Below are 23970 nucleotides of genomic sequence, written 5' to 3'. Positions count from 1 at the left end.
TTTTGTTAACCCAATACCAAATAAATTTGCTTTCTGGCAAAACAAAATACTATTAATCTTTGAAGGTAGTTGCTGGGGCTGGAATGACGTAGGCAGCGTCACTGTGAAAAGCAGCGCGGGGCGGTCTTCACGGAAGCTCCTAAAACTTGGGTAGGATAGGTATCCAGGCTTTGAACCCCGCACCTACGCCCAATTGCCCCACCATAAAACCCAAGCTCTGGTGGCAACGCGGAACGTACTACTTGGGGGCTGTTCGTTGTGGGCCCCCTCAAAGAGGGGGTTACAAAACCTTGATTTTCGAAAAAACCGTGGGCCAGCAAATTTGTTAGCAGATCGCTAACAAAGTAGCTCATGAAAGTTCGATTCACGTTCGTAAACACTACACCCACGAAAAAGGTTAGAATTTGCAGATAAATTGAAGCCGTGAATTGCGCTGTAGATATCTATTTCTGGAGTTTTGGCTCAATCGCCCTTTTCCGGTCGCTCAAGCGGTCACAAGGCGACCCGGGTACTTCCAACTCATCCTTTCTACCACCCGGTATTGGCGGCGAGGAACGGTCTTCAAGCGGTCTCGTATCCTGAAGTTGACGGGGAGAGGGTGTAGCCAATGGTATATACCGTGGGAACGGTTTGGAAGGCCTGTTTGGGGCGGGAGGTGAGGCTGATTGCGAGGATCGTGATACGCATATGCTGATAGAACAGGCAAAGTCGGTATCCACGGTAATATTGATCTGGGTACTTGTATTTCCAGCTGAAATTGGCCCTTTATCGACGAACCATGACTGTGAGGGCTGTGAATCGGTCTTCTTCCTTTTTCCAGGGCGTTCCCTGACCGCCGGAACGTTCTCCGGCGTGAAGCCGAGGTCCTCCAGATATCTCTTCTGTTGTATCTTAATCCCGTTGGGCATGCCCTCTGTTTCTCGCCAGCGTTGAATAGCCTGATTCTTATCCCTATACCACGCATCTCTGACGAACTTTTCTTGTTGGTATAGGGCTGTTTCCTCGATCAACGCCTGTTTGGCTTCGTGAGCGACCCGCATATCTTCTAACGTATTAGCGGTCTGGAACTGCTTGTCTTTTGACTTCAACGTCATTTTGACTTTGTAACGTGAAGCGCGTTGAAGGCGTTTTTGCTTATTCGTCTGCTCTTGGGCAACGCGTTGCTGTAGGATGATCGCCTCGTTGGCAACGGCTTGTAAATCCGAGATAGCATCAACGGTATCTGAACTAAAGTGGTGCGCCTTGGCCGCCATACGGCTTGCCGCATATTTGGCCCGTGAAAATCGTTCAGCGGTAGGAAGGGAGTCCGGATATCGCGGTGTATTCGCTGCCGTGGCGTGGCCACGCAGTTTGGCGAGCACTTTGGTGCCGTCGACAGGAAACAAGCCTGTATCTTGGAAACCGCTTATTACGTGGCCAGTTGTGAAAGCCGTTTGCCAGCAGCGCTAAGTTAAGGGAAGATATATCAGTTTACCGCTAAATTAACCTGTAGATCGAAAACGACTTACTCGAATCGCAGCAACGAAATCTGAGCGGGTGAACACCGGAATACCGGTGTTTATATGCTCATGCAGGACCGCCTGCAACTCGTTTTTCAGGTGAGTGAACACGGATACGTCCATGGGCTGCATATAATGCGTTGAATGAGGCGGTAAAATAACGATCTCGATATCAAATCTGAGGCAATAATCAAGTATCTCCATGCCAAAGTGGCCGGTAAAGCCGTCGAGAAAAAGCCACCTCCAAATACGTGTTTTGGCCCGCTGTGAATTTGGATCGATTTTGGCCGCAGTGCGGTTCACAAAGTCGAATCTGACGTCAAAGTCATGACCAAACCACTCTTTCAACGTGGGAGATCCGATCGATTGCACGGCAGCAACTTCTGGCCACGAATACCGGTTGAAATGCTGTATCCAGGTGAGCTGGATATCTCCGTTGGAAAACCCCGTTTCTGACCGCGTAAAAACGATACCCTCAGGCAGATCCAGATCAAGCCAATCGCTCGTTGGCCACTTTGTGAAGATACAGAAGGGCGGTAGCGACTGCCCAACAGCGTTGCCACCGCCTATCAACGTACAACTCTCACGGTTAGCCGGATCCGCGGTGCGTGGCTTTTCATGCCTCTTTTTCGTCACGACCAATACCGGTATCCGGCCATCTCTCACACCGATTCTAGTACCACATTCGTCAGCGTTCCAGGCCGCTGAAGCCGTGATCCCAAGCTCTACCGCATGAGCCGCCGTGCGGCGATACCAGGCCTCCACAAGATCGATCTGTTGCTCCCAACTAAGGCGAGTAATCTCGACGGGTTGTTGTTTGGTAAGTCGCAGTTCCGGGTGTTTTTTACGCCAACGGCCGTACCAGTTCATTTGAATTGGATCACAGGGCGGTATACGTGACTGACGCATCAGATTGGCCGCAGATATTACGTGTTGTGAGTCGGGATATGCACCAAGTTTATCAAGCTGCATGATATACGCAACGAGAGCTTGATCTTCAGCATCAGTCAACAATGAAGGCCGCCCGCTGCGCTTTATCGATATCTTAGGAATGCCATTGATCAGGAGATTACGAGCATGCCGCTGAGTACTCGAATACGGGTAACCGTTCCTTTTACAGAACGATCGTAGCGATTCTGGCTTGGATCTGCCCTCCCGCGCGGTATCCGCCCTACTGCGGTGAGTTTCGACATATTGGGCATACATGCGGGCTCCTAAGATAGCTGGAGATTCTGGGGACGTCATGATATAGGTATATTTGCGGTAAGTGCAATTGTGTTGTTATGGAACGGGATTACACTCGGCATAAGTTAAATTGTTAACGATTTTCTAGGTAAAAAACTGATGCGGGGTGGCCCACGGTTTTTTCGAAAATCAAGGTTTTGTAACCCCCTCTTTGAGGGGGCCCACAACGAACAGCCCCCAAGTAATTATGTAAGAAGCAAGCCAAGAAATTTGTCATTCATACAAGAGAGGCAAGCTATCAACTGACTGATTGACTGACGCAAGCATGAAGAGCAATTGAGTCTCTCTTGATAGCTTCCATGGCTTGCTTGGTGGTGGTTGCATGGAAGCATGTTTTTCTTACACGCGAGGGCTAAAATCGCCCTGCAAACTTTGACCGCTAGCCCTCGCGTGTAATGTGAAGCATGCTACTTTTTTCATGTTTCTTTTTGCGCCATCCCTCTCTGGCACCACTCAATGCACAACACATACCGTTATGGAGTGCCCGTGTACCTACAGGCACAACAGCGCAGCTATGACCTTATTGCGTACCGTATGTATAATCCCTGTATTCGGTTAATCACCATCGCCGTACCCAGATCGATGGAACGGACAGAAGGCCGATACAATTCAAGTACGAGAATAGATAATCAACGGCAAGATTCATGGAGGTAGTGCAATATGCTTAATATTTCCTATGGGACTGGAATGGCAATCAGTAAGTAAATCGTACTCCGTACACTGGCCTTCTTCAAGGAAATTAAACTAGTCCAAGACTTCATTTTTGGTTACCAACCCTCTGGGTCTCGTTTCGGCTTGCTCTGTTTTCTACGTGGTAGTTAGTTATGCCTTGATGCTTCGGGCAAACTACTTCCACCCTTTAGGGTCGAATATGATGTCATTCCTTCCAAGTAGTATCAGTCTTTCGCAGAGCTGTCAGACCGCTTCACTTGCAACATGTCCCCTCGGTGTCTTTTTCTCCACAGTGTCCAGTCGAAGACCCTTGCGATGGATGCAAGTGACAACTGTTGACAGGCTCCAAGCCCAAGAACCCCAAGACCCTTTGGGAGTTACCCATTACATAAGATGGATGCTGTAGGCACCATACCAAGCCCTCTCTGCGCGGCTGGCTTGGGACATGTGTGGGGGACCATGTGGGAGCCCCACGAATGAGGGGAGATAAATTAACATAGTCGAGGCGAAACGAGACATGTTTGCCGGCATCGGCTATCTTTGCTAGTCTGTCTGGGCCTGTCTAGTCTAGGTACTCTACAAAGTGCCCAATTAGTTTGTCTCAGTTGTCTGCCTATCGTGCATTCATGTTCTGCATTTAGAAACGGCAACGGGTGGGCCGCCGGGTGCTATCCACACGATCTCTCTCTCTCTTTTTTTCTTCTTCTTCTCTTCTTGGGTTCGTTATTCTTGTCTTTGCTACTGCTCAGAACCAGTTGACAATGCGGATTTATATAATATATATATATATATATAAAATAAAAATAATAAAAAAAACCCTGTCTACGTACAGTAGGAGCCGAATTTGCGACTCTATTTGTTACCACGTATACATTTGCAAAGCGCTTGTACCTGGAAGGGGTCCACAGACCGAGGGGCAAAGAGTTGCGCGATTACGTTATTTGTATTGGGGTGCTGAGGCGGTAAACCGGCATTGGTGGTTTTCGAATCTTTTTCTATTTGGTAATGAGTGGATGAATGTCTCGTAGTGTGGTTTTGCTATTAGGTATTTCTGTTGTTTAATGCCACGGTGAACCAAGGCGGTGGCTGATAAGAATTTGCTGGGCGCCGCCTTATCATGTTGCACCGACCTGCATGGCCCCGGTCTCTCCAGACTCGCTTGACCGGGTCCTTCCCTGACACTGCATTATCTGCATCTTGATTTTGCCCCGAGCCCCGGAATTGAATCGCTGGGAGGCAGATAGGTACGGTAGCGGTTTGTTGTCTGGTATAGTCTGAGAGGAAGCGGTTAATGGTCGTGTGCGATCAAAAATACAGAAAACAAACAATCAAACAGGGCAAAACAACACGTGTGATGGATGTGGAAATATTTTATTAATTCTCCAAGTCAAGCAGAGGATTCCCACCATTTGCTTGCAGGCCTTTTATCTTTCGAATTAAATTGAGTTAGTTACCTACTTACTTACCACCTGCATTAGGTATCGCCTTCCGCTATATGGGCATCCCAGCAACCTTCAATTTGAGTGGATCGGATCAAAAACCGACCATCGATAGCAGGTACCTCTACCCAAACCATCCTCCCATCGTACCTACCGTTCCTTCTCTTTTACTTTAGCACATGCTTCGAGCATACATCTCAAACTGTAGAACCCGTTTCCTAACCCAGTCAGCCCCAATCTACCGAACTAGCTTGACCTCTCGCCTACTCTGTCTCGTCTCGTCTCTTCGTCGACTTCGATTGGACTTTTTCCCCCCCTCTCTTATCTGCCAGTCTACCTACCTAACCTTGCGAACAAACACCCTATTATATTTTGCCCACCTAGGAATCTACCCGTCTGTCTAATACATCCATCCCACGGCCACACGACCTGGAAAGATAATCCAATCGTAGTCCAGCCTTTCCCCAGCTTGCCCATCCGATCTAGCCTTGCTTGCTCGCTTCCTGCCGCCACTACCAGTTGAGCAGTTCCGCAGAACAACAAAGTCGGCCGATATAAATACGACAAAGTAGCCTGTTGGATGGAACCGTGTGCCGGCTTTCGGTGAGAGAGAAAAAAAATACGAACCAAAAGAACAAATGTCTTCGCCGTTGCATCCGTCTCACCCGCAACAAACTATCCAATGACGCTGATAAGCTTGGCTTATCTCTTCCTCGTCTCCATTATCACAGGGGCCTAAAAAAAAGTCCGGAAAACCTACCAGACCGTTTGGATATTCATTCTCACGTTATTACTATTTTCCGCTTGTCGAACCACAAAAAAAAGAGGAACACCCAAAATAAAGCCTCACGCCCTCAACACCCCCTTATTGTCTGCCTCCTTTTATGAGGTTGTGTTCCAAAACACCCCTCATCAACAACCAAAGCCAGAGCCCGAAACCACCCCATACTCACTCAGCACGCCTCTTAACCCGCATTTAATGTGCAGTGAAGCAAAAAAAAAAGAACACTCAGTTATTACTTGCTAAAAGCCCTTTGTCCCCGAACTCCGAAGAACGTTCTAAACCCTGTCGTCTCGAAGGGGCGTCTTATCTTCACCCTTGCTTTATCGGTCGGATAGTAACCCGCCCCGTGAGCTTAACTACCACCCCGAAAGCTCCCGCCTAGCTGCAACTGCCGTGGACCCTGTCAATTCCTATCGCACATTTCCGTGCCTCTGTTTGGTTCAGCTCGTTGCCCTGCCAGGCCTGGACTCTTGTTAGTCGTGGGGCTGTACTGCTTGCTTATCGAGTTGCCGCCGGCCAAGCACGCTGGAGTGGTCAACTGTTTTCGACAGCAAGCTTGGGACCAGTCCCAGTCCCAGTCCTCCGCACCATCATCACTGTGACTTTGTCATCTTGGCTTACGGCAAACATTTCCGGCCATTACATGAGAGCTTGCACAATTCAGTCTACTACGGCAAGTCGGTTTGACCGAGCCCAGGTTCTCCGCATCGACCTGGGCGCACACCCCGGAGCACCTCCACACCCTCTGCACCAAAGGGCCAGAGCGACAAACTTGCCGCCATCCACAACCAGTATCATCATAAACCCCCCCTAACAAAAAGCCCACGCAACCATGTCGACACCTATCACCGTGGCCAGGACGGCCCCCATACCCATTGCGCCTAAGCCCTCGCGTAAAACGCCGAGTCGGCAGAGCACAATGTCGGACGCCTTCTCTCATAGTATGAGCGGCCTCAACTCACCTGGATCAGACTCAGCGTCGATGAACGGGGGCCAGCCGTCCATGCCCTGTGATGCCTGTTTGCGCCGTCGTATAAAGTGCATCCTGAGCGAGGATGATGACCAGGACGGTGCAGGTAACAGCTGCATATCATGTCAGGCAAACCGCATGGACTGTTCCTTGGCCGAGAGTCCGGCGCTACGGAAGCGCAAGCTGAATGGTGACCAGGAGGTTAGCCACAGTAAAAGAAGGTTAGTAGTTCCCGGCTTTTATAGCTCATGACCCCCCCGTCCGGCATAAATCATAATACAACCTCGCTTTGCGCCACACCACGCACGTGCTTGTTGTTCCTTCACTCTGCCAGACCAAACCGACAGTATGTCTGTTTACAAGATGGCTCGGTCCCTCGCTCTGCGCACAGGAAAGTGAGCGAACCGAGTTGGATCTTTATACCCCTTTGATTTTGAACACTCGATATTGCCCCCACCATCCCTCATCGATAACCTAATTTTAACCTCTTGTGGCTGGTCTTGTTAATCTTCTCTTTTGGCCTCTCGTTATCTAACTTTGATCTGGCTATCACAGCTCCCCCGGCTGGTCGGACAACAGGAAACAACGCCAGCACCAGCCCGGAAATGCCAGTTTATCTAGCACTGTTGCCAGTAGTTCTTTCATCGAGGATATGGCAAACTTCGGAGGGCCCACTCTCCTCAAACGGTCTTTGGGCCTGCAAAAAGACCGGTATAGCCAGTACATAGGACCGACGACCGACTTTGAGCCGTCGCTCATCAACCTCTCTCCCTTCGACCCTCATGATGAAAGTCTGTTGGCGCGGGGCACTTTACGAAAAGTCGGTGAGCAAGATACCTTTTTGCTGCTGCCGGACCATATCACACCCGGCTATGAGCACAAGCCCAGCGACTCGGAAGAAATCGAAAAGATCGTTGCGCCGCACGGCCGCAAGCTACTCGACCTGTACTTCCGCATCGTTCACCCTGGCTTTCCTGTCCTGCAAAAATCAGTAATCTATGACAAGTACGAGAGAGACTATCGTGACATCTCACCTCCACTTCTTGCCGCCATATACCTCTTATCTGTCAACTGGTGGGACCACGATGAGACGCTCGCGTCGTTACCGAAACCAAATGTCACCGACCTCGAGCGGTTGGTGCGTGACACGCTTGCCGATTCCATGTTTCGTCCAAAGCTCTCGACGGTGCAGGCAGGACTACTCCTCTCACAGCGGCCCGAAGGAGATCAATGGGCACCGACGGCACAACTCGTGGCCATTGGGCAGGAGCTTGGTCTTCATCTCGATGCCAGTGCCTGGAAAATACCTCTGTGGGAAAAGGGACTGCGAAAACGGCTCGCCTGGGCCTTGTACATGCAGGACAAATGGGGCTCGCTGGTCCATGGCCGCCCTTCACATATTTTTGCGTCCAACTGGGCGGTGCAGCAGCTTGCGCCAGGCGACTTCCCTGATGACGAGTGGGCAGACGATAACATTGAGGACAGGGAGGATATCGAGCGGGGACGGATTCTGTTTGCACAGATGGTGCAACTCACACTGATCCTTGCTGAGACTTTGGATACGTTCTATACTTTGCAGGCGATGCAGACAATATCGAACGCAGGGGCTCAGGGGACGTTGGTTGTGCTCTCGCTGGCCAAGCCCATTCAGATAAGGCTGAGGGAGTGGTATAGTTCACTGCCCGGCCCAATTCGCATGGACTCGAGTAGCGCCTCCCCGTCACAGTGTTTCTCTACATCGAACAGGAACGGGAGACTCACCAGTATTGGCTATTTACACCTGGCATACTTTGCCACCGAAATAACACTGCACCGACGTATTATCCGCTCCCTTGCCGTCACCGAAGAGCTGGCGACAGGTACGGGTACTGGAAATGGCACTCCTTCATCTGCCGCGGCGACACCAGCCTCCGCATCCGCACCGACGCCCACGCCGAATTTTGGACCAGCAAGCCCCGAGACGATACTGGATGTCTGCAGGAGTGCTGCCAAGGCGCGACTGATTTCGGCTATGGACTTTGTCAACCGCTTGACGCCATCGCACCTTCGTGCGTTTTGGTACTTTGCTTCAAAGACCAATTTCGCTCTCATAGGCACATTCGGTTCCCTACTGTGGGCGACCTCGCCGGGCCGTCAAGAGGCAGACTGGTACCGCAGGCGGCTAGCCGAGTACCGGTGGACTCTCTCCGTAAGCTCAAAGCCGGGTGAGGGCAGAGGTCTGACAGAATTTGCTATGGGCATGCTCGACATCAGCACGGGGCTACTGAACAAGCTCCCCGAGAAGCCCCTAGTAAGCCGCAGTGGCTCTGCCGTCGACTTCGAGGGCATGAGGCGGCAGCTGGCCATGGAGACAGGAGTGAGTGCTAGGGCCCCCCCTGGGTCTACTGGTGTGGCTGGCAGCCTACCGGCCGGTCGGGGTCTCGGCGGTCTCGGTGGTGGCCAGTCTTTCAGCTTCAGCAACCTGCAAAGCGCTTACGGAAGCGGGGTGCTAAGTCCGAGAAGCCATAGTGGTGACGGAGGGGTCGGTGAAGATCTCGATGGCGACGAGGAGGGAGACAGCAGTGACGATGCGAGCGGAGACGAGTTTATGTACGGGGGTATACCAGCATCGTAGAAACCCTCACTGAGACGGATTTCGAAATCAAGTACAGGATGGGTGGTCGTGGGAAAATCTCCGAGTTTATGTTTGATGATTTTAATTAGATGTTGGGACATTTTGTAGCCTGCTGGGAGTGGTACTCTCATATCGGTCGGTGGTTTGGCGAACAATGGTATCTTCTTGGTATCCGGCGAGTGTCGGTTTGGTTCTATTCCTAGTCTAGAACGAGAGAGCAGTCGACGAAGTTGACAGGTTTGACAGGCGATTGATTGCTCAAGCACACTGCTACGACAAGGCGGGGGAAGCAGAAAAATAATGAAGTGTATGACTTTTTCCTGCGACGAAAAAGACCGGACCAAAAGACTTTCTTGTGTTGACGTTGGATAGATGACGAACTCTTGGGTACAGCACGCAATGTTCAAGTCGTGACATGGCGTGATAGCATACACAAGGCCTTGCATGCATCTCAAGTCGAAACAGGTAAAAAGTAACGCAATATAGTCTGCTTGGTACCTTGAGAACTTCCAGCCCCGAGAACACCTTGTTAATTGTCACAAAAATGCCATAGAACGTATGGAGAGCTATCGCGCGACAAAAGGACTGTTCTGAAAAGGGCGTGCCGCCACTGGCTAGGTAGGCAAGTAGCCTCCGATTGATTATATCCCCCCCCCCCCCCCCCCAAAAAAAAAAAAAGCCTTCGTGTCAATCCGGCTTGGGCCCAGAACTCGGTATTTAAGCTTACCCGGTTGACCGTCACAAGCCCCCTTTGGGCTAACCGGCGGCAGCGTCTTTTTCTCATGGCATCGACTTGCAAGTCTGGAACGAGCGATCACCCAAGCGCCACATACAATCCCAAGAGTCCCAGTGACCCCTTTTCCGCCTAGGCTGTGAACCCCAAAACGAAAATGTCTGTTTATGGATACCATTTGGGTGCGCGGATTTTTGGGTCAGGTCGGTACCGCGGCTGCAATATACTGCTCGGTGGTATGCAACATTTGCCGTCTTTGTCTGGCGCCGGCGAGGCGGTCTCTCTATTTTTTTTCTTTTTTTTTTTTTTTTTTTTTTTGGGGGGGGGGGGGGGGGGGGGGGGGGGGAATATACCGGCCCCCAGAAGTGAACACACATATCCAAATTGAAATATGTTCTTGTTTCAATCATCCAATGGCAGTGATAAGAATGTGGTTGACTGCTAAAATGCTTCTGGGGGTATTCCATTCAGCTTTGCCCGGAAACAAGGATTTGCCGCTGCGCCATGACCGCCACCCAGCACCCGTGGCGCTATACAAATTGACCAAATACAGCAGTCGAACAAAAAAGGCATAAAAAGAACAAGCAGACGGAGGCCTTCAAGTATCATGCAACAAAAACCTTGACCTCTTCGCAATGACCGGTCCGAGGCAGACAACCATCCAGGACTTGCTCGCTGTGCAGTTCTGCTTACCCTCTCTCGCAGGGCTCCTCGTGTGTCGGTACAAAGAGACCAAAGCCGCAAAATAAACCTGATTCTCTGCGTCAAGTATGACTCGCTTCGCGATTACGCTCCCGTTGCTGGCGTCGGTTGTCATGGCCTTGCCCTACTCGTTCACTTTCAAATGCCAGCCCCATAAACATGGCATTGGGGGTCGTCTTTCAAGCACACCGGTTGTTGTCCTTGAGCAGCCGGGGGCTCAGGCTCTGCCAGCTCCTTCTCCCTCGCTGGCCAGCCAGGTTGCCCTCGAGAACGGCCCCCCTCTGCACAGTAGCCAAGGCGGACGCCAACCCCCAGCGAACCCGGTTCAACCTATCCAGGCTTCACCACCGCCAGTTCCAAAGACCACAAAGATCAAAATCCCACTTGGCTTCACTTCGATTCTTTTCTCGGATGACTTCTCTGGTCTGGCCCCCGGATCACCCCCCTCACCATCCAAATGGATTATCGACACTGGGACCTCATACCCCGGCGGGCCAATGAACTGGGGCACCAAGGAGATCCAGATGTATACGGACTCGCCATCCAACCTGGCCACCACCGAGGCCGGCACCCTGCGTATCACTCCCATCGGTCCTGGCCACGGCGTCGGCATGGGCGGGAGGTGGACCTCGGCGCGCATCCGGACCAAGCCTGAGCATGATTTTGCCCCAAAGGTGGGCAGGATGACGCGGGTTGAGGCTCGCCTGCGGGTCGGTGCCGGTGACGCACAGGCCGGTATCTGGCCAGCCTTTTGGTCCCTTGGGGCGGCCTACCGAGACAACTACCAAAACTGGCCGAGCGTCGGCGAGGTCGACATCTTCGAGACGGTCAACGGGTTGCCCTCGGCGTGGCACACCGTCCATTGCGGAACTTCAGCCGTCGGTGGACCGTGCAACGAGGGTGTGGGAATCGGAAGGTCGGTGCCTATGAGCAGAGGAGAGTTTCATACCGTCGCGGTCGAGATTGATCGGACAGGAGGCCGGCATTGGAGTGAAGAGACACTGCAGTGGTCTATCGACGGGATAGTAACCTTCACCCTGGTTGGTGCCCGTGTGGGTGATGAGACGGCATGGAGGAGCCTGGCTCACAGCCCGAGATTCCTGTTGCTTAATGTCGCTGTCGGTGGTGGATTCCCTGACGCCGTGGCGGATACGCGGACGCCGGCGATGTCGACTATCGGGGGTGTCGACGCTGCTTTGGAAGTAGACTATGTTGCTGTATTTGGTACATGATGGTGCTTGCTCTTCCAATGTATCTCCCGGTGGTTGTGCGGGTTAGGAACGCTGAGAGGGAGTATGAACGTTTTAGTACACCGTCTAACCCTCCAAGCCCATTCAAGCTTGGCTGCATTGGACTAGCCAACCACATCAATCGTGGTTGGATGGTGAGCTAAAAGGAAAGTCTCGTGTTTATAAATGCCTGTCTTGCCTGTGTCTAGTAATTGGCACTGGCGCCATAGATTCCTGACCTAACGAAGACTAGACAGACGAATCAACACGCGGATAGATGGGTGCGTCGCCACCTAGGATTTAAACAAATGGTCAAGGGACTGGTCTGACTCGAGTGCAAAACCGAACCCATATAACTTGAAGACCCATCGTGACCATGGCCTCTTGTAGTTCTAGACCCGGGTCGGGCCTGACAGGTATGCACGACCATGTCGCTGGCAATGCAACTGCTGGACAGGGTAGGGGTGTGGCTTGAGTCACCAATGCATTGAGGCCCTGCCGCAGGCCAAGGTAGCTCGCCACCCGATCAGCAGGTCCCGAGAACCATCACGATAGGGCTAGGCCAAGGTTCAGGCCTTGAAGTGTTCGTGGCACCACGCGGGAGTAGCCGAGGGCCCATGCACATATCGCTGGTTGCATATGTTTGCTCCCGTGTTTCCACAATACTGATGGCAGACTCCTTGCTTAGGTTGGTCCTTCTTACTCCATAGCTAGGTAGGTAGTTACCATCCCATCATGCTATGCGAGTACCACGGGCATCCGAATAGACAATAGCTCTTTCGTCTGGCCCATCGGTTGATTTCATCTTTGAACTCCTCAGTCTTGCTCGAGAAGCATCATCATAACAAGTACCACCTCAGAGGCAAGGGACCATGAAGATATAAGTAGTACAGCCTTAGTTGATCAAAGGCACCCTACCCTGGACATTGACATTCGCCAATAGAAACGTACACCGAACGAGCTTGTCCGTTCTGTAGAGTATTGCCACCCAGCTTGATGAGCCTTACCCCATGACGTGTTATTATGGTCTAGAACTAGAAGCTCTAGAGCCCACAAAGGATCGATGGACAGGCTTGGCTCTTCCGATCTACTAGCCAAGAGCCTTTTGTCTGAACTCAAGCCAGCCAATCGGGAACCTTGGCTCGACCGGAGAGTACTAATATCGGATGCTGTTTAGGATTGAGTTCGTCAACGCCATTCTTGATATTGACTTGCCAGGCAAACACCACCCGAGCCACCGTAATGAATGGTAACTCTCAGATAATATCGTACGTAGTCAAGTAGTCAAGCATATATATGATCTAGACCGAGCCGGAAAAAAAGTTTATTTCGAACTGGTGGGGAAAAGAAAGAGGATACGCATACCTTGATAGGTGCTGTGAGGGTGGCTTCGTATATTTTGGGCCGTGTTGTTGATCAGACACACTTCTTCATTTCAACACGTATAGGTACATTTCAACTTATCACCGAAACCACATTATAAACCTAGCTGAAAGGGAGTGTGGATAATGAACGGTAGAGAGATGGTCAATTTACCTTTTTTCTCTCTTGACATCGGCATCCCCGTTTCATTTTCGCAAGTAGCATGGTTGGCAGGTGGTCTGATGCAGGCGCATCGACTCGGTACCAAACGCTCGGCCTAGAATCTTTGTTCGCCCCTCCTTGAGGGGCGACGATTCACCACATACTGTTGGCTGCAATTACAATTGGTCAAATTTTAAACGAGGATGTCTGCACAACAACGGCAAGCAGTTCAGGTCGAGATCTGGACCGACCTAGAGATTGGGGATCGACAAGGCCATCACTGTATCAGTACAAGCCGTGCTTCTCCTCTCATTTAGCGTCGAGTACAGAACTATGCTTGCCGGGAATAGATGCAGTGTATGGTTGATCTTGTCCCCGTTGCATGCTGACCGCCACACACCAAGGGTGGGTGGTAATGATACGGGGAGCTGACGTGTGTCGTTCCGGCCGGAGTTGAACTTGTTGCGAGCGGAGCCTCTGTCCTATCTTACGGGTAGGACAAATTAATATCCATAATGGGGTTACATAGAGTTTGTCAAATCTCTGAGTGTCAAGATGTTAAGCATGGCCAGGGTCTGCATAGTCAAGGCTGTTTGTTGGCTCAACTATTTGCTTTTTTTGCGCACCTGACCTGCCTACCCGTCAGTAGCAAGACGGCACAGACAGTTCGAGGCGTGCAAGCCGAAGCAAGATCCCGTTGGTGGATATCCAGGGGTGTCAGAAGAAAATTCCTCCCAATCTTGCCAGAGAATCATACACGGCAATGGGAGGCGTCGCATCGTCGTGTCCGTCCTGCCGGAAAGCAAAAAGAAGACGCGAAAAAAAAAAAAAAAAAAAAAAAGATAAACGAATTAGAAAAGCGGGGGTGGTCGGCGGCGGGTTCCTTGCGAACGGGGGATAGAGATGAAAATGGGGCGAGTGGGTTTCCAGCGGAGTTCGGTCGAGCTGCCAGCCAGCTCCCCAGATACCAGGACCCTAATTTGCGGCTCCCCGCACCTTGAGCTTAAGTCGTAACATTATCCATTCCGAGCAATCCGTAATTACATCGCAAGGAAGAAGGGACAAGGGAGCTGGAAAAAGTCGGTGGAAGAAAATCGTTGCAGGAGCTCATGCCCCTAAGCTTTTCGTATCCCGCTGTTAAACTGCCAAGAAGTTGTGACCAGGAGAAGTAGGCTTGGTAGGGATACTCCGTAAAAGACAGAGAAACCGAAAAAAAGCTATAGTGGAGTAGGTGGTACCTTACCTTAACACCGGCATGGATGAACCCTATCAACCTTGAGCCTATAAGCTCAAAGCATTGACAATCCCCGTCTCTCCTCAGCCTTCACGTACCGTGCGCGGGGGTCAAGATGGCAAACATCAGGCTGCATGCTTCCCGTCGTCCTGCTGACCTTTTGCCCAGAAACTCAAAGCTCACCGCCGCGGACTGGGCCTCATCTCAACCACGTTTGAGTTTGAACTCCTTTTAATGGTAGTCTTCCCCAGTGAGCCGTGGAGGCTAATGGTACGTGTGGGGTATCGCCACAGCAGATAAACGCCAGGTTACAACCTGCCGGCTATCTACCGAAGCTCCCCACTTGAGCTGGATACGATTGATTTCTCAAGCGTTATTGAGGCCGTTGGAAGAGCTACTGTGCAGCCATGTACCTTACCAACCTACAGGTTTATTGACTGGGCAATCAATTGGAACGAATTAAGTACAAGCTAGGTAACCAAAGATATTTGAGCATACCAACCTGGCCGTTTTCATATATCAATAGCAGTAAGCATGTTTTGTTGAGGAATTGAATTTGTTGGAGCTGCTACGGAGGTACGGAGTAATATTCAAACAGTACGACAGAACAGCCTAGCTGGGGTCTCTCCTCCACTGTCAACTGCCAAGTGGGAATGGAAGCACCGGGCACAATCCACAACATCTTCCTGATTCTACTCCACCAGTACTGTAAGCAGATAGGCCAACGTATACACTGTACCTACCTACCTCGGTAGCGTACCTACTTGCGTCGTAATTCTAGGCGTCTTCGTTGACGCGATCAACCTATAGAGGGTCCGTGGGTTGGTGGCTTGAGAAAGTGATGTGATGCTATTTAAACACGGCTTTGTTTAATCGGCCGAACAAAACTGAACGACTCCCCCAGAAGCCGTCTCTCAGCCTTAAATGCTGGTGCCGTTCTGTGCTATGTATCATCATTGCCCGAGCTCAGTAGTTCAAAGATCCGTCGACGGGCTGTGTTGTTTTGTGACGTATGACTTTCCATCCGGCGTCCTCTTGTTCGCATTCGACATGCGCCGTCACTGCTCCTTGCTATAAAAAGCTTTCGTTTTTAATTTCTTTCGTCATTCCTTTCGAAGAACCCTGAGACCACGCCCTGACAGACACCCATCGCGATCATGTTTGTCAAGTACGGCAAGCAAATAGGTGCTTGGGATACATTTATTGATTGCAGCTTTGAACAATTAATTGCCCGCCAGTAATTAAGCAAGCAAAGGTACAGTGCAGTAAATATGTGTTGGTGGGGTGGTGATGGTGGTGTGCCTGGCAGTGCAGAGCTAGCGGCTCAGTTCTGGATCGCTTTGGATTCATCTGGACTTGGCTAGAAGCTTTGAATCATATATGTACTGTTAGCTACCGCCCTCTTCCGACCTGCACGGTTACAGCAGACGAGTAAAAAAGCAGGAGAAAAGTATCCGCCCCAGTTAACCTGGAGCGTTACATTGCATCATGGATGTCGACTGAGAGTGTTGCTGCTCGAAAAACCATGGCTTCGTGGTCTGATTGATTTGTACCTTGCACAGGATTATCACTCTTGGCTGAGCGCGGGATTGGCAAGAAATTAGGGTGCTAAGACTTGTACTCGACTGGTGGAGGGAAGTGATCGACATTCCTTCCCCCCGGGGTCTCTTTGGTGGTGTCTGCCTGCTGCTAGAAAGCAAGAAGGTAGTCATGGTAAGGTAGGTAGGTACCTACTGTAGACACGCCACGGCGCCTGTCAATCACAGAAAATGCCTACCGACCTACCTTACCTACCTACCTATACAAGTTTTGGTAGGGAGCCTTTCCACATTTCCCCACCCCCAACCAAATCATCTCTCCACGACTTGCCATCCATCCAACTGCCTCCCCCGTTGCTAGAACTACGGACAGAACTAGTAAGTAGATCCCAGCACCTGCAGGAGACTCGGTCTCGAATTGCCACGCTCCCCGGTTTTCCACCTACTTCGCCTTTCGCCTTGGCCGAGCTTGCAGACGTCTCACTGCCAAAACACCTTGTTAGCGACCGCTTCCACCACATTACCAGACACTATCTGCGTAGAAGAAAAGGTCCCCCGATCTTCGCTCCCCCTCCCTGCTCACATTGCATTCTTTTTAAAGACGTCTGGTCTGGCACTCCCATCAAGCCTTCAACTTTTGCGTTTGGTTTTTCTATCTCTCATACCTCATCTGTCAAAGCCCACATTGGACTTGCTATTAAGGATCATTCAGGGTACCTTCGACGTGCCTTTGAAAGAACCTTCCAAGCAAACAAGACCACCTTAACACCTTCCCAATAACTGCAAACTCACAGCACATTAATTCTTCATAACATACCCAATAAAACCTTGCCATTTACCCCCAAATTCTAACAAACCAACTTATCAATCACTTAGCCATCACCTCAAAGCACACATAACACCTTCACAAAACACAATGGTTGCTGCACGCTCCGTCATGCGCCTGGCAGGTATTCCCTGCCGTGCTGCCGCCTCGATGCCCATGCCAGCAGCTCGCTTCGCTCCCGTTGCCAAGAGAGCTTTCAGCAACTCGATGCAACAGCCCAAGAAGTCGGAGGTCATCAAGGAGACCGAGGTGCCCGTCTCGGTGTATACACCTGACTCTAAGGGAGTTGCTTCTGGCAACTCGGACCACTTCAGCATTCCCGTCAAGGGCAGCAGCAGAGCCGCTGTTGCTCAACCACCGACCCCGGAGGAGGATGAGCCGGTCGTCCCTCTATCCTCCAAGGTGTACTCGCAAATGCCTGGCACCATGCAGAAGATGTCGGTTTACGGCAAGACCATCATCATTACCGGGTAAGTGACTGACTGGCTCTCGTTTTTACTATACTTCCATCAAGCAGCGATCTAACTGTACGTATGCACAACCAGAGGCGCACGAGGACTGGGCAACTACATGGCTCGTGCCTGTGCTGAGGCCGGCGCCAAAGCCATTATCATCTTCGATGCCAACCAGGAGCTTGGAGACGAGTCTGCTGCTGAGCTGCATCAGAAGACCGGTCTTCCTGTCACCTTCTTCAAGGTCGATGTGCGTGACGGAGCAGCCATCAACGCCGCCGTAGATCGGGTCGTTGAGCTGTTCGGCGCTCCTGACGTCTTGGTCAACTCGGCCGGTATTGCCGACTCGAACATCAAGGCCGAGACCTACGATCCCGCCATGTTCCGTCGCCTGATCGACATCAACCTCACAGGCTCATTCCTGATGTCCCAGGCTGTCGGCCGCGCCATGATGGCAGCTGGCAAGCCTGGTTCCATCGTCCTGGTGGCTTCCATGTCGGGCAGCATCGTCAACTACCCGCAGGAGCAGTCATGCTACAACGCATCCAAGGCTGGCGTCATCCAGCTCGGCAAGTCTCTCGCCGCTGAGTGGGCCAAGTACGACATTCGTGTCAACTGCATCTCCCCTGGGTACATGGACACCGCCCTCAACAAGGTTCCCGCGCTCGACGCTCAGAAGAAGATCTGGAAGTCGCTCACTCCCCAACAGCGACTGGGCAACGTCGATGACCTCAATGGTCTCTGCATCTTCCTCGCTTCGGACTCAAGCGGTTTCATGACCGGCTCCAACGTCATCATTGACGGTGGCTACACATGCTACTAAGCACCGCGGGCCGGAAACCACCGTCTTGAAAATTAAAAATGATAATAAGTCCTCAGACGACTTGTCGAGGCTGTCCCAAGGGAATCGAAACCCTATTTCTCGCGTATCGAGACCAACAACGGACAATTACTAACGCTATAAAAGTCTTTTTTTCTCTTTTCTGCAGGCCGTATCAACGGTAGCTGCAAGGTCACTGAAATTTTCAGTACAGGCCTATGAGATGTTCTTATCTTTCGAGTAACGATATAGAGGGGCACTGGCGCCAATTGTTTTCACACTGTTTTGCACTTTCTTACATCTCGACCTGGGTAGCGAAGCAGGATTTTATTATTTTTTTGGTGTTTTCGTTTAGCTAGAATGGGGGCGCTGATGGTGGGTTGGTCAACTGGTTGGCGGCAAAGGGAAACTTTAATAGAGACTACCTACGATGAGATTTCCCTGCAGGCATTGTGCACAAACAGTTTGGGTGAACTTTTCTGAATCCAAAACGCTTGAGAGGTTGACAATCGTAAAAAGTATCGCGCCCAATCGTCCACATGAGTTATCCAAATATCAAACCGGACCCCTGCCTTGCAAGAGGATGGCGCAGAGACGCGGACCTCAAGTTATCACCAGATTACGTTTACGGAAAGCCACGAAAGACACCTTATACTTAGGTATCTTAATTGCCCGCATCCTATAGAGTAATTATCTCGGCACTATCCAAAGTCAATGGGCATCTATACCTGTTCGGGGATATTGCCTCTCCTCAAGGTTCATACGCTTCCGTTGAGAGGACAAGACGAAACACTACAGCCTTCACTCTTGCTACATATACCGATTATTGCACGCTTCTCTCGGCAAAGCACAGCTTGCCGGGCCCGAGCAGGAAAAAAAAGTCAAATACCGTTAGCCTCTAACAAAAAGCGTGCTGTCCCGGCCGCGCTCATTGGGATGAACTTTTGCCGCGTCACTAAGTGTCCTCAACATGGCCACACAGGCTGCGGTTGAGTGTGTCGAGCAGTGTGTTTTCTCCGCTTTCTTGTCACATTCTTGTCAGAGCATGCAATTCGGACTATGGTAGCGAATACAACAAAGAGTGACTACTGGGGCGATATGCATATTCCAGTGGTAAGAGGATGAAGTAACCGAGTTTCAGTGATAAAGATTCCTGGCGAAATCTTTAGTATATAGCTTGGAGTTTGAATGTGGTATATATCTGGCCTGAACCGAGGCGATTTCACAACAAAATCAAACAAGAAAAAGACCCAGTATGTCGCACGGCTCGAAGAAAAAAAAAAAAAGAAAAAAAAAAAAGGATCCTCCCATCTTTTTCGTCCCTTGCAATTCAAGGACATCAATCGGACGATCATCGGGACTAGGACATGATTTCTTTTTAGAAAAAAACACAAGCAAAAAGAGTATACGCGAACACAAGTAAACCAAAAAAAAGTCCACACTGCAGTATTTGCCACTATCTCGTCTCCTCTTGAGGTGAGTATGCACGCCAGAAATCAGTGACACCGCTCCGGAGGGAGGAAAAGAAAATCCTGGCATCATAGTAGAAAATACATCAAGACGCCAAACCAGCAAGCCCTCAAAGTTTCGAATTTGGTGGCAATAAATAGCGAAGCGGCAAGAAACAAAAATCTCAATGGGATTGGCGTACGATGATGGTATAGACAAGAAACGGCGCATTGACTGTCCTAGTGCTGTCGTCGAGAAAATATAAATTGCTCCTTTCCCCTAGTCTTTTAAATATTTTTTATTGGCCCTTCCGAGCCTTTTCTTGAGCTCTTGCCTCTCTTGCCGCCCTTACTAATGGTGACAGGTGTGACAGATCGACACACAGGTTCATAAACTCATGCTGAAAAACGGGTTAGTCAATTCATCTATTCACCCAAAGTATTATTCAGTGAGTGGAACTTCGACTTACCCTCAGAAGATCATGAGCACTGGCGCGCTTGTCTGGGTCCACCTTCAGTGCAAAGTATAGGAAATCTCTGAAAACGGGGGACATGTTGCCCTCGTCCTTGATTTGGGGTGTGCCGTTCGTGGCAATCAGCCACAGAGCTCGAAGCGGCGACTCTGTGAGGTATGGTGGCTCGCCCTCAATCATCTCAATAGCCATAATACCTAGTGACCAGATGTCGACCTTGCGCCCATACTCCTTACGCGTGACCACTTCGGGTGCCATCCAATAGGGAGTGCCGACCATGGTGGTCCGCTTGTTTTGAGCCTCGTTAATGGTGGCGCAGAAACCAAAATCAGCTGTGTAGAGATTAAAATCAAAATGTTAGCTTCTCCAAAATGAACTGCACAGCGTGGTGGCTCTAGCTCTGGCAATGCCATGTACTTACTCAGCTTGATATTTCCCTCCATCGACAACAAGATGTTATCCGACTTGATATCACGGTGGATGACGCCCTTGGAGTGCAGATGTTGGAGGCCAAGAAGAGTCTCTCGACAGACAGAGGCGATTTGTCCCTCAGTCATGATGTTAAAGGTCACGACATCTGTCAAGCTACCACCTTCCATAAACTCCATTACGACCCAGAGTTCTCCGCCGCACAGATAGCTGTCGATGAAGTTGACGATGTTGGGATGTGAGCTGTCCTTCATGACCAAAATTTCATTAATGATCAGGTCCTTCTTGGGCTGCTGCTCCAAGTTCATCTGCTTGATTGCTACCAGTCGGTTGCTCCCCCTCTCATGGCCGGTGTAGACACCGCCCGACGCACCCTGGCCAATCTTGGTGAAGCTGCGGTAAATTTCCCGCGGATCTCCCTCAGAGCATATGCGCTTCAGCGCTGCTACAACGTCGAGCCCGTTGCTCTGTCGCGACCGGTGCCGCGGGCGTGATTGTGGAACAGGACCGATTTGTGGTTGTTGTGGTCTTTGTGTTTGTTGCGCACCGTTTGCATCGGTAGGCCTCGAGTACTGATGTTGGGATTGAGGGGGAGTAGGTTGCTGAGCCTGTGGCTGCCTCTTGCTGGGAGCCCGACTCATCGAGCCTGACATGGAGGCCTGTGCCTGGGCGAGGGCCTGCTCCTGCTGCTGCTGCATAAGCTGTTGCTGATACGCGGCCTGTACAGCGGGAGATTGTTGGGATGCGGGGTAAGCGGTATTCCCGTTAACTCGTGAGTTGGACCTAGACCGGTGCTCCTCGGGCAGTATTGGCTGTGACTCCTTGGGAGGCTGGTATGTTGTCGGTGTGAGGTCATCGTGCTGAGGGGGCATGTCGATCCCGGAATCCTTCGCTGCGTAAGGAGCATGAGGCGCCGTACGTGTCGGGAGGCTCACAGGCGGTCTCGGGGCCGGACGGCTCGGCATAAGGGTAACATCTTTGTTTTTCGGTACTGGCGGTGGCGACCTGGGATTTTCGAAATTGCCTTCATGACCGACCTGTGGGAACCGTGGGCTGGCTGGTGGGCTGATCATAGGGGACATTGGGTTATAGTGATGGGGCGCCAGACCTGGCGAAATCATCGAGCCAGCTGAAGGTGCGCTTGGAAGCCCTGGTCGGGCATCGTGAAACTTTTCGAGGACCTGGTCCTCTGCAGGCTTCTCGGTCGTCTCCTTGTAGAACTTAATAACATTGACGAGCGTCTCAGGATTTTCTCTGCGCTCTTTCTCAGTAATACCGCTTTCGCTGATTAGTCTCTGCCATTCTTTGGGCAGTCCCTGGCGGCGAAAAATCGTGTTAGAAACAGCCCTGCTTACATGGCATCTATAAGGGAAAATAGAGTTGGGAACGTGTGAAATTACGAGACGGCGGCCCAGGACATAGGAAGAAGAATAAAAGGCAGAGGGCGAATTAAGGAGAGAGAGAGAGAGAGAGAGAGAGAGAGAGAGAGAGAGAGAGAGAGAGAGAGAGAGAGAGAGAGAGAGAGAGAGAGAGAGAGAGAGAGAGAAAGGAAACGGATGCAACGAACTGTAAACTGCCCTGTGGCACTGTCATATCCCACGTGGGTGACATGTACCGGGTTCTCGGGAGCAGAGATGAGCGGCTTCTTTGGTGTGCCAACCAGACCGCTCATGAAGCCGGAGAAGCCCGACTTCTTTCGTAAGACGCCTGGCTTAGGCTCTTTGGTTTCGTCGGAATACCGCTTGGAGGTAGGCAACTGAGCCTCCATCCCCCTAACCTGCTGCGACTTTTCGCTCATGGCAGCGGAGGGAAAGGTGAATGACTGTTCAAGAGCCGGACTGCCCCTCGAGTACTGAGCCGGAGCGGCAGCACCGACGGGAATGGGGTTACTAATGTGAGGGAAGGCACCAGAGCCCAAGGTTGGCGAGGCTTTCGTCGCCTCAATGCGATTGAGGATGGCGGAGCCGTCGAATGGGGCACCGATAAAATCCTCCGAGTGGTTGAATGTTAGGGAGTTTGAAGACTGCGGGCCGTGGGGGTGACCGTAGCTGTTTGAACGTCTGTGTGAGGCTGCAGAGTATTGATTATGATGATGGGCGTTGGTGAAGGCAGAGTAGTAGTAGTTGTTGTTATTTTGAAGTTGGTGACCGTGATCGTTGCGAGCGGGGTCCGAGTCGCGGTCTCGCGCAGACGGCGACAAAGAGGAGGCGGCGAACTCGGAGGCGGCGGGAATAATGGGCGAGTGATTGTTGAGACGAGTGCTCGACGACGGGTTTCTAGGCGAAGAGCTGTTTGACGCGTGGGTGCTCGTGGGCGTCCGGGCGGGGGGAGCGCTTGGAGCACGGCGTAGGCTGGTCGAGCTGCGTTTGCCGACCAACGATTGGGCGTCTACACGGCTGTCGATGCTCAATGAGCTATGATGGTGACGCGCCGATGTGGAAGGAGGCGGCTTCTTGGTGAGCCGTCTCCGTTGCGACGATGAGGAAGAGGGGATGGTGTGGCTGGCGTGGGATGTGTCGCTCGGTTGTGTGAAGTTCGAATGCCCGTCCATGATCCGGTGGTGGTGGAGGACATTGAAATTCTCTTTTGGGGGATTCCACCGCAGCAGGCACGCAAGGCAAGGCGGAGGTGGGATAGAGTGGGTGTGGGTTGAGTGAGGGATTGAGTTGGATGGTTTGATTGATCCGACCCAGTGCTTACTGTCTGGCCACAACTTTTTCTCTTTGCTTCGTTTCGTAGTACACTAAAAACAGCAGCTGGGGGCCCCCCTTTTTTTGTTTCCTTTTTACTTCTTGTTCTGGGGTGCGATGAGCTGGGGGAGTTTGACCGGTTTTTGCTACCCGTGAAATGCAGACAGACAGACGTAGGTAGGCAGGGTGTGATGCTGCTGCCCGCCAGTGAAAATAGACGTGATTTTCGCTTCAATCAAAAAGGCCCAGTGCAGTAAAAAGAGAGGCACCCACCCTTCCAACCCATACCGCATCACTCCACTTGTTTCGTACTTCCCAGGACCATACCCTGGCAGTTGCTCACTGCCCTGCAAAAAGCGGCAATCAGAACCGCTTGCTGCTCGATGTCAATCGAGTATCTTTTTTTCCTTCTTCTTTTTTTTTTTTTTTCTAATATTTGTTCGATGCGGTCAGGTAATACCTGTTCACCGTTTACGTACATCATGTTTTTTATTTAAGCTGATTGATGGCGGATGCACTAATCAGTTTGGTTGATCGGCTAACGCACATGCATGACCGGTTGCGGTTATAGCTTTTGCGAACATACTCCTCTCTGTACTGCTGCTGCTTATCGAGCAGTTATTCTCTCGCTGCTAGATTTGGAACATCT

The 23970-nt window shown here is 51.2% G+C and overlaps 4 protein-coding genes across 4 annotated transcripts; 3 read left to right on the top strand and 1 right to left on the bottom strand.

Moving 5' to 3' along the window:
- The first annotated feature begins 5312 nt into the window (after positions 1–5312).
- Positions 5313–9739, top strand: MGG_06492 (transcriptional activator protein DAL81). Its single transcript, XM_003717020.1, has 2 exons — positions 5313–6830; positions 7165–9739. The coding sequence occupies exons 1-2, from the start codon at positions 6472–6474 to the stop codon at positions 9221–9223; spliced, it is 2418 nt and encodes an 805-aa protein (XP_003717068.1). The 5' UTR covers positions 5313–6471; the 3' UTR covers positions 9224–9739.
- Positions 9740–10726: 987 nt separating this feature from the next.
- On the top strand, positions 10727–11890 carry MGG_06493 (beta-glucanase; the record flags this gene model as incomplete). Its single annotated transcript, XM_003717019.1, has 1 exon — positions 10727–11890. One exon carries the CDS (start codon positions 10727–10729, stop codon positions 11888–11890), a length of 1164 nt encoding a protein of 387 aa, XP_003717067.1.
- A 4199-nt stretch (positions 11891–16089) lies between these two features.
- On the top strand, positions 16090–18763 carry MGG_06494 (D-arabinitol 2-dehydrogenase). The gene is made up of 2 exons (XM_003717018.1): positions 16090–17479; positions 17555–18763. Exons 1-2 carry the CDS (start codon positions 17100–17102, stop codon positions 18282–18284), a joined length of 1110 nt encoding a protein of 369 aa, XP_003717066.1. The 5' UTR covers positions 16090–17099; the 3' UTR covers positions 18285–18763.
- A 598-nt stretch (positions 18764–19361) lies between these two features.
- MGG_12821 (STE/STE20/PAKA protein kinase) lies at positions 19362–23480 on the bottom strand. The gene is made up of 4 exons (XM_003717017.1): positions 22199–23480; positions 20624–21947; positions 20200–20534; positions 19362–20130 (listed from the first exon to the last, which is right to left on the bottom strand). Exons 1-4 carry the CDS (start codon positions 23180–23182, stop codon positions 20029–20031), a joined length of 2745 nt encoding a protein of 914 aa, XP_003717065.1. The 5' UTR covers positions 23183–23480; the 3' UTR covers positions 19362–20028.
- Between the last annotated feature and the right edge of the window lie 490 nt (positions 23481–23970).

Source organism: Pyricularia oryzae, chromosome 4, assembly GCF_000002495.2.
Source record: "Pyricularia oryzae 70-15 chromosome 4, whole genome shotgun sequence".
Taxonomy (NCBI): Eukaryota; Fungi; Ascomycota; class Sordariomycetes; order Magnaporthales; family Pyriculariaceae; genus Pyricularia; species Pyricularia oryzae.
This window is presented reverse-complemented; position numbering and strand designations above follow the sequence as displayed.

What these genes read in the sequence shown, in the direction of transcription:
- MGG_06494 (XM_003717018.1), top strand. Translation starts at nt 17,100, where the DNA reads ATGGTTGCTGCACGCTCCGTCATGCGCCTGGCAGGTATTCCCTGCCGT. An exon ending in AAGACCATCATCATTACCGG is followed by an intron (nt 17,480 to 17,554) that starts GTAAGTGACTGA and finishes ATGCACAACCAG; the next exon opens with AGGCGCACGAGGACTGGGCA.
- MGG_12821 (XM_003717017.1), bottom strand. Translation starts at nt 23,182, where the DNA reads ATGGACGGGCATTCGAACTTCACACAACCGAGCGACACATCCCACGCC. An exon ending in GTGCCACAGGGCAGTTTACA is followed by an intron (nt 21,948 to 22,198) that starts GTTCGTTGCATC and finishes TTTCGCCGCCAG; the next exon opens with GGACTGCCCAAAGAATGGCA. An exon ending in GGAGGGAAATATCAAGCTGA is followed by an intron (nt 20,535 to 20,623) that starts GTAAGTACATGG and finishes ATCTCTACACAG; the next exon opens with CTGATTTTGGTTTCTGCGCC.
- MGG_06492 (XM_003717020.1), top strand. Translation starts at nt 6,472, where the DNA reads ATGTCGACACCTATCACCGTGGCCAGGACGGCCCCCATACCCATTGCG. An exon ending in GTTAGCCACAGTAAAAGAAG is followed by an intron (nt 6,831 to 7,164) that starts GTTAGTAGTTCC and finishes TGGCTATCACAG; the next exon opens with CTCCCCCGGCTGGTCGGACA.